Raw genomic sequence first — 9,513 nt, 5'->3', positions numbered from 1 at the left:
ACCGCGCGAGTAGTTCCGCTCCGAGGGCGGAAGTGCGCGCCCAGGTCTCGGCCTTGGCCCAGCCAGCAGCATGGTTGCGCCGGTGCTGGAGTTAACTCACGTGTTTTGCTGCCCAAACCGGGTGCGGGGCGCTCTAAGCTGGAGCTCCAGGCCCGGGGGACTTTTGGCCTTCGGCACGTCCTGTTCCGTGGTGCTGTATGACCCTCAGGTAGGAGAAGTGGCCGGACGCCCGTTTCCATGTTCTTCGGGGCTTCCAATCCTCTGCGTGCGCTCGGGGCGGACTGTGGACGCTCTTGCGGAGCGGCGGGGAGGGTATGTGGGTGAGGAGTCTCCCATGGACGCGCTGGACTCACTCCTCGTCCTCTCGCACGCCGCGACAGCCTGGGATCACCAGGTCCTGCCAGTGGCCTGTTAGCCCCACGTAACCCCACCTGAAAGACCACCTTTTCTGAAGCCTTCCGTGGGGACTGTCATACTGTTAACTAGTTTGGGTTTTAAAGGATTTGCAATTTAGGTATGGATGAAAGCCATAATCACAGGTGCTCATTTCTGCATTTTCCTTCAGACTTATTTAATAAGCTTGTATTGAGTTTCAAAGAAATATCACTTTTATTTTGGCTTTGGGAGTAGACATTTTAAAGAAGGCGCTGTTGGAGTAAAGGTCAAAGGGATTAGGGACCTAAGCAGTAGTTATAAAGCAGGACTTACACATTCCCTGAATTTCACCCAGTCAGTTGATTATTCTCTTAGTGCGTTACCTACCCAACTTTTAAAGTGCCTAGTTTTTGCATTCTTTTTTTTTTTTAAGATTTTATTTATTTATTTGACAGAGACAGCGAGAGCAGGAACACAAGCAGGGGGAGTGGGAGAGGGAGAAGCAGGCTTCCCGCTGAGCGGGGAGCCCGATGTGGGACTCGATCCCAGGACCCTGGGATCATGACCTGAGCCAAAGGCAGAGGCTTAACGACTGAGCCACCCAGGCGCCCTAGTTTTTGCATTCTTCCCAGAGTTGTTATTGACTCCATTCTCATTGTCTGATTTTGGACGATACAATTAGTGTTGCTTCTCAAAAAGAGTCTCACTATAAAAAAAAAGTGCTAGAAATGAAAATGCAGTGCAGGAAATAGCTATCTGTATTTCTTGTACTGCTTTATTAGTTTGATTAAAAATCTCATTATTTTTATAACCTTTTCACATTGAAATTTATATATGAAATAGTTATACTCATTTTCCGTGTCTTGAGCTTGCGTGCCATCTCTGTTTCCAAGTACTGCCATGCATTCTTAACTGGCAAGAGAAAGCACGAAAGCACGAAACCAACCGTAAACTTTACCGAGTCAGTCAGCCAAGGGCCGACTCAGCTGTAGAAGCCCATCTTTCTACAGCCATTTAATGTATTTGTGCCTGTGTCTTCCATTACATTTTTACTTCTAATGATAGCTTGGTGGTCATGTAAGGGGATTTTAGCTTACCAGAAAAGTATATTGGGCCTAGTAAGGATTTTGTTTTGTTAAATATTTGCTGTTTGGGCACTTAATTAAATATAGGAATAAGAGCATGTCAGATGCTAAAATAAAGTTTTGGAGTGATATTCAGCAAATTTTTTTTTTAAAGATTTTATTTATTTATTTGACAGAGAGAGACACAGCGAGAGAGGGAATACAAGCAGTGGGAGGGGGAGAGGGAGAAGCAGGCTTCCCGCGGAGCAGGGAGCCCGATGCGGGGCTCGATCCCAGGACCTGGAATCATGACCTGAGCCGAAGGCAGACGCCTAACGACTGAGCCACCCAGGCGCCCCGATATTCAGCAAATTTTTGAGGACCCTCAATGGGTTAGCCTTGGACTGGGTGGTGATGACCCAGAGATAATGGGTAATAATTCTTGACCATCAAGGAATTCTTAATCTAGTGAGAGAGACAGGGAAATTTGATTAAGTTGTTCCACAACTTCAAATAACATGTGTGAAATATACTAGTTTTTTCACATTTACTTTGCATACTTTTTTCTCGTCATGAGAATTTCACTTGGCATATAAGCAAACAGGAAGTTGGTGCTATTGGCAGTAGAGAAAGGGGCTCTGAAGAGGCAGGCACTGTAGCCAGAGAATTAATATCATCACCAGTGTGGGAAGTAAAGAAAGCCCAAGTGTGGAGGGATTTTGCTGAAAGCAATAGTCTCAGAAGCTGCTGGGAATTGGCTATAGGCCCTGAAAGGATCTGCTGTTTGAGGGAGGAAGTAGTTGTGGCTTGGTAACTTTGTATCATTAAGGTTGAAGGACCCAACACCTGATCAACCATGGTATGCAAAGTTGAGTCATGAATTTGAATCCAGTAATTGTGAATTCCTCTATTGAGGAATTTTTGCTCAGTAAAGCCCTCAGATTGGTGTAAACTTGGTGGAAGTAGGCCCTGAGACCTGTGGGCGCACAAGGAAGAGTTACCTTGTCTAGCCTGGGGTGTCAAGGCAGGCTCTCCAGTAGAGAGGGTTGGAGGTGATTAGTAGGAGCCAGCAGATGAAGATCGGAGAGCTCAGTGTGCTGAGAGCACAGGACATAGGAATTGTGGAGTGGTGGAAAAACGCAGACACACATTAGAGTGAATGGATGGTTTAAAGTTTATGAATTAAGAGAGGTGATTTGGTGTGAAGTAATCCTGAACTTTATTGGCATCAAAACCACTGATAACTGACTTCTATTAATTTATTAATTCCTCTGTGGGATAAATTGTAATTTACTAACTGGTGTTTTCTTCTGTAAAGAAAAGAGTTGTTATTACCAACCTGAATGGTCACACTGCTCGAGTCAATTGCGTACAGTGGATTTGTAACCAAGATGGTTGTAAGTATTAATCTAGTTGTTAAAGCTGATCTCAATTGTTTTCTGATAAAGTATTATTAGTCCTTTTTCTTTTATCAGTTGTGTTAATTTAACATTAGCTTATCTGATATTATGCAGTTGGAAAACAAGAAAAACAGGATGCCTAGTGAAATATCTGAGCTGTACTCCATAGAACTACACCATGGATAACATAGCAGTGCCTAGGATGAGGGTAGATACAGCCCCTGACTCTGGCTAGACCCTCTCCATTGTCCACAGTTTTTGACTGAAAGCCTGTAAGCAGGGCCGGTGCTGGGGTGCAGGCTGGGATTCGGAGGATTTGGCTTGAGATCTGTTTCTGCCACAGACAAGCTATTGCGTTTTTAGGCAGGACATTGCATCTCTGTTCACCCCATTTCACCTTAGTAACACCTGAAAAGTAAATGCTTGAACTTGGTTGGGTGACCTTAGAGGTTCACAACACCTGTGAGGTCAAAATTATTTTCAGAATAATACAAGAAGTTATTCACAGTTTTCATTCTCATCCTGTCTCACGTACACAGTGGCATACCGCAACAGATTCAGTACAGAAGCAGATACAAAAATCCAGTTGTATTCTAATAAAGTCACATGTTAAAGAGATTGGCAGAAATGTAAAACAGTGCCTCTCTTCTCATTAATTTTTTGTTTTGGAAAATATAGGGATTTCCCCTCCAGCCCCCCACAAATGTTATTTATGTTAACGTGTGATGGGGTTCGTCATCATTTTTGAGTAAACTAATAAAAAAGTATTTTTCAAATTTCTGGTTTAATTTCTAATGTGGTTGATATTGGTACACATAGTCCATATAAACAAAAGCTTTTGGGGTTCTCAAAAAATTTTAAGAGTGTAAAGGAATCCTGATACCAAAAAAATTGAGGATTACTGGACTAGATTATCTCCAGGTCTCTTTTATCTCTAAGATTCTCTGAGTCAAGAACTTTTAATTAACATATTGCTTTTAGATGGTGCTTCTGAAATCCTGTGGAATTTCCTCAGATGTCTTATATATACCTACTGTGGTATTCTTATGGACTCTGAATTAATTTTATTTTCCTTTCCATAAACATTTATTGAGAGCATTCTGAGCCATGAGCAAATGCAGAATTTTCTGAACGAGTAAGACTTTGCCATGACTTTATCTCTGACATTAAAAAAAAGTTTAATAAGCTACTTATTTCATTTCGTAGTGTAGGATTAGTCATGTTAGGTCAGTAAAAACAGTAGAAAGAGTGGCTGTTGGTGCAGATATTAAAGCACAATTGTAATTATATTAATTGCCACCAAGTGACATCAGACTACTTGAATTTCTGTATAGGGATTTATTATAGAATATTAATTTGGGCTAGTATATTTTATCTTCCCTTTAAAAGTGAGGTTACATGAAATGAATTGCTTGTGTTTCACTGTAATCTATAACTATTAGGTTTGGTTTCCTCCAAGATTGGGGCTCTATCACCAGATAATTAAGATGTTTTTTCTTAACCCAGGTATCAGTGAACATAACATTTTAATAATACCATTTCATATTTTCAGGGATGCCAGGCTGGCTCAGTCAGTAGAGTATGTGACTCTTGGTCCCAGGGTCATGAGTTCAAGCCCCATGTTGGATGTGGAGCCTACTTAAAAAGATTAAAAAAATACTACTTCATATTTTAAAATTTAACACATTATTTTTATGTTCCTTATAGTAATTTCCAAAGTCATGTAGTTAAATGGCTTAATTTCTGTGATGTATGAAGTAATTAAAGCCTAATATCACAGCTGGCTGGCACTAGGGTTAGGACATGAACCTGGGACTTCTGACTACAAGTCTAATGTCCTTTAGACAATTCCCCACCACTTCCCCTAAGTATCTAGCACATAAGCCAGAAGAAACGAACAAGTGGAAAATCCAAACTAAAGTGATATATGATTATTTCCACCCCCCTTTTGGTTGTTAATCCTTTTGTTATCAACAAGAAGTTGTAAATGGTTAAAAAAAAACTACTTTGAAATATTTGTCTTATTTTAAAAATATGTCATATACTTGATAACAGCAGCTGACTATAATATCTCACATATGTTATTCCTACCAAAAGTGTTTAGCCTGAATCTTACATGAGGAAACAACCAGATATATCCAGATTAGGAACATTCTGCAAAACAATTGTCTGGGACTCTGATTGTCACAAAAAAGGGGGACTGGGAAACTATTCTAGATTAAAGGAGACTAAAAAGATATGACAACTAAATATGCAATGTGTGGTCCTTAGATTCAAAATTTTAAAAAGGTATAAAAGACATTACTGGGACAATTTGGGGCAATTTTAATATGGACTATATGTTACATTAATGATGCTGTGTCAACAATTAAAATTGTTGAATACAATAATTGTATTGTGGTTTTGGGGAATGTTCCAGTTCTTAGGAGATAGATGAAAAAGTGTTTTTAACAGTCAGAGGTCCTGATATCTGCAACTTATTTTTAAATGGTTTGCCATAAACAAAGAGGTCTATGCATATACATATATAGAGAAAGTGAGATGTTAAGCAAATGTGGTAAAATGTTAACAGTTGGTGAGTCTAGGTAAGGGGTATATGAGTTTTCTTATATCTTTTCTATAGCTTTGAAAGTTCTCAAAATAGCTGGGAAAAAATAAAAATATTTATGGAAATATAATTTTTTCCAGCTTCTTCTACCGAATTAGTTTCTGGAGGATCTGATAATCAAGTGATTCACTGGGAAATAGAGAATAATCAGGTGGGTAAACATGTTTATAGTTATAAGAAATAACTTATATCTGCTTTTATTTTCAGCTCTTTTTTTCATATCTGCTGTGTTCTTTTATGAAGTTGCTTCATTCTTATCAGTAATCCAGATCCTATATCTTCTGTACTTCACATGCCCTGTACCCTTTCCTCTGATATTTGTTCTCATATTCATATGCTGTCATTCATTTCTGTGAATTTCCCATCTCTTTGGAATAGTTCTCAGACTGCACTTACAGGGGCCATTTGTTCTCTTTTCAGTGATAGCAAAAATTAACACTGCCCGTGTTCATAGGACAGCTGTTACCATGTCGGTATAGAGTACCTAATTCTAAGTAATGTTATATTACGTGCTGCTGACTATGGATGGATCTCTATTGATGGACACTAGGTTGTTTCTAGTTGTAAGCAAAGATTAAAAGCGTGTTAGACATTTGAACATCTGTCATGCAGAAGATGAAGAGGAGGCAGAATCTTGTTTATGATTCATGTACATGGTTTTGATGGCAAAATGTGCTTGAATAGCTAAAGTACAAGGGTAGCTCCATAGATATGTGCTATAACTTGCTGTACCACAACCATGGTGCTGTGAGTTTAGTAGAGTTTTAAGAGGTGGCCTTTGAGTTGGGTCTTAAAGTGTGGGATGGTTTCCTTGGGAGGAATTTAAGGGGCAAGAATTCCTGGTAGGAAAAATGGCATGAATAAAAAAGCTCAGGTGGTAAAGGAGACCACCTGCTCAGCAGTATCCAGTTCTTAACCAAAGCCTAAGATGTCCTTAGGGCAGGGTTTTCTGAAGTTTGTTCAGAGAATTACTCATCTTTCAAGAAGTTATGTGAAAAAAGGAATCTATGGGCAATCAAGGTTGGGAAATAACTTTGGTGTATATACCTAAGGTATATATCCTATACCTTCTTTAGAGAGTCCCAGTGCACCATGAGTATAGTGAAATCCCTGCAGAGTTCTGACATGGATGAAAGTTGAGTATCTTCATTTAACTAGCATTTTCCAAATTTCTTTCAAGTTTGAATTTTTTTTTTCTTTTAAATCTCTTAGCATTCCTTGTAACTCTGAACACCATAGTTTTGGAAATGTTCCTAGGTAATTCATTGTAGGCAGTGATACTAAGTACATACAATAGGAGAAGATTGTGTGGCAATGTGAATATCAGCTTTAAGAGTTTGTTCTTTATTAGCAGGCATTTGGAAGTCATTGATAATTTCTAAGCAGAAGAATGTGAGTGTCAAAAGAAGATTAATCTGATAGCAGTGTGCCAAATTAGAGTAGGAAAAAATATGAAGGAAGCAGTGTGGGGTGTGTTTTTGAAGGGAAGATGATTTTGACATTGACTAGTTATCACAGGAGTGGGAGCTGGTGTTAGGGGAGTGAGTAATTAAAAATAGTGGGATTCTGATTTCAGGCTCTGGGAGAAAGGTGCTTCTACAAAGAAAAATAGGGAAGTAGGAAGGAATATGTGGAATTTACTTATAGACATGTCATTTGAATTGCTGGCCAGACATCTAGACTTGTCCTCAGAAAGAGAGGGCAGATGTGGAGGTGGGGATTTTGGAAGTACCTAGACTTGAATAAGAGCAAAGAGGAGTGTAACAAACTTAAGTCCCGTTTGGACCGATCTTGGCAGAGGAATCCAGAGAATGATTTGAGCACTCATTTTTGAGATTTTGAGGTGATACTTGCAAAACTCTTTCCTCAGTGTTGCCTCACACTTCTGTAAGTAGGGAGGACTGAACAAGTATCTGATGGCAGACAGCAAACTTAGAGGCCAGGAGAGAATGTGAAGGCAGACAGGGGGGAGGACGGCAGGAGGGTAAAAGGCATAAAAGGGGAGGAAGGGAATAAGGATTTAGGGGAAGGGTCCACACATGGAAACCTTAGAGACTTACAGGTTCCTTTCCATATGCATTGCCATGTACACAGGAGCTCAACACACACCTCTGATAAAAGGAAATAATTCTAAGCTGGTATAATGAGAGGTTTGAGTCTCTGATGATCGAGCATTGTTTTTTAGCAAGCTGGTGAACTTGAGAGGTTTCTTTTGTTTGAGTTTTTAAAATTCTCTGATGGTTGACACATAACCCTGCTTAAAAATGTAAAGTGAGTACTTTCAATAGATTTAATCTTTTAGGGAGTAATGATAGAGACTCGTGATAAAAGTTTAAATACAGAAAAGTGTAAAGAAGGAAAATTAAGTACAAAACAGAGTTAACATCCTAATGAACGTTGTTCTAGCTCTCTCTTTTGTGTGTATGATTATACATAAAAGAGATTATACTGTACTTGAGTTTTTAAAAATGATTTTTCAAAGAAGGCAAAGGTCAATGATTACAGGAAGTTAGTGTACAGATCCTAATACATAACTATTAATCATCTTGAGTGGCAGAGTTTTGCTTAACTGTGAAAACAACTGAGCAGGCATTGAAGGGGCCCCTCTATTTCAGTAGACAGCAGATCATAGAAGACACTTCTCATAGGACATGGTGGAATCTCACACATTTTGAACTCTAAAAAGTATACCTAAAATAGCAGAAATGATACCATAGTGAATAATTTTGCATGGCAGGCAGGTAAACTTGATAAACAAATGGGATTTCCTAGTTCTGTTTGCCATTTTTTTTTTTCATTTTCTATCTGTACTTGATTCAGGCAAGTATGAGTGTATGCTAAAAGTACTTGGTAAAAGTTTGATGGAGAATAGAATATTTACCCAATTCCAATGTATAATCTCACATAGTATCACCAAAAAAATTAACTTCACAGTGAAAAAACCTGGCAGACACTACCTCTACTAGGATACCAAGGTTAACATCACTAAAATTGGGACTGAGTGATATCATGTGCTTCCTGACATGATGCATGCGGATAGTAATGATGTTAAAATGTATATCCAGAATCTAATCATGAGGAAATATCACACTAATCCAAAAGAAGGAACATTCCACAAATCTGGCTGTAGTCTTCAAAGGTGTCAATGTTGTGGTTGTCTTTCCATGTTATCTTTTCATTGGGTACAGTGTATGTCTACAATAATTTAATCAGTTCCATATTAGGAATTTTAGGTTAATTGCAATTTTTCACTGTTATAAAGAGTGTGTGATGAATGTCTTTCTGCATTTGTCTTTTATTGTTACACTAGTGCGGTTAGCATCTCAGAGTAGATTCTTAGATGGGAAATTGCTGTGTCAAAGGCTGTTCACGTTCGTGTGTCCTTACTGTGTTCAGACCAACTTCTCTGAAGTTTACATTCTCTTCAACTTGAAAGGATGCATTCTGGGTTAGGGATTTTAACTGTAACTTTAATTCTGTGATTTTTAGTTAAACACAGATGGAACGGTTAATTCCTTTTTTATCATAATGTTTTTGTCAATTCTTTCTGATATAGCTTTTAAAAGCGGTCCATCTCCAAGGCCATGAAGGACCTGTTTATGCAGTGCATGCTCTCTACCAGAGGAGGGCATCAGATGTTGAATTACATACACTGATAGTTTCTGCAGCTTCTGATTCTACCGTTCGAATCTGGTCTAAAAAGGGTTCAGAAGGTAGGTTTAGAGACATTATAACCCATATGAAATAGTAGTTGTCAAATGAGTGACAGGAGAACATACATACCATTTTTTTTTGGTGTTTTAAGTCATTTTGTTCTCTGTAATGTTAAAGGTTGATAATTTAAATTCACATGGTCATTGGGGGCTCAGGATTGACCTCTTTTATCCCTTCCTGCACCCGGGGCTGTGATGATGCTACCCAACCTTTCTGCATGGATAAGCTCAGAGTTAGTTGTTCATGGTGTTTTTTATTATTTCTTAGTAACATGCCTTCAGACCTTGAACTTTGAAAATGGATTCACTCTGGCTCTCTGTTTATCTTACTTGCCTAATACTGATGGTGAGTA

General features: G+C 38.8%; 1 protein-coding gene across 1 annotated transcript in view; it reads left to right on the top strand.

Moving 5' to 3' along the window:
- The first annotated feature begins 47 nt into the window (after nt 1-47).
- ELP2 (elongator acetyltransferase complex subunit 2) overlaps nt 48-9,513 on the top strand; it is a 48,352-nt gene continuing 38,886 nt past the window's right edge. The window contains exons 1-5 of the mRNA XM_028098327.2: nt 48-208; nt 2,758-2,836; nt 5,528-5,598; nt 9,004-9,160; nt 9,429-9,506. Of these exons, the coding sequence (XP_027954128.1) occupies nt 71-208; nt 2,758-2,836; nt 5,528-5,598; nt 9,004-9,160; nt 9,429-9,506 (523 nt within the window). The 5' untranslated portion in view covers nt 48-70. The remainder of the gene's footprint in view (nt 209-2,757; nt 2,837-5,527; nt 5,599-9,003; nt 9,161-9,428; nt 9,507-9,513) is intronic.

Source organism: Eumetopias jubatus, unplaced genomic scaffold (genome assembly GCF_037043125.1).
Source record: "Eumetopias jubatus isolate StellerSeaLion01/CBP00866 unplaced genomic scaffold, mEumJub1_p1.0 scaffold_16, whole genome shotgun sequence".
In the NCBI taxonomy this organism is placed as follows: domain Eukaryota; kingdom Metazoa; phylum Chordata; class Mammalia; order Carnivora; family Otariidae; genus Eumetopias; species Eumetopias jubatus.
Note: the sequence above shows the minus strand (reverse complement) of the source record. Positions and strands in the feature narration are given on the sequence as shown.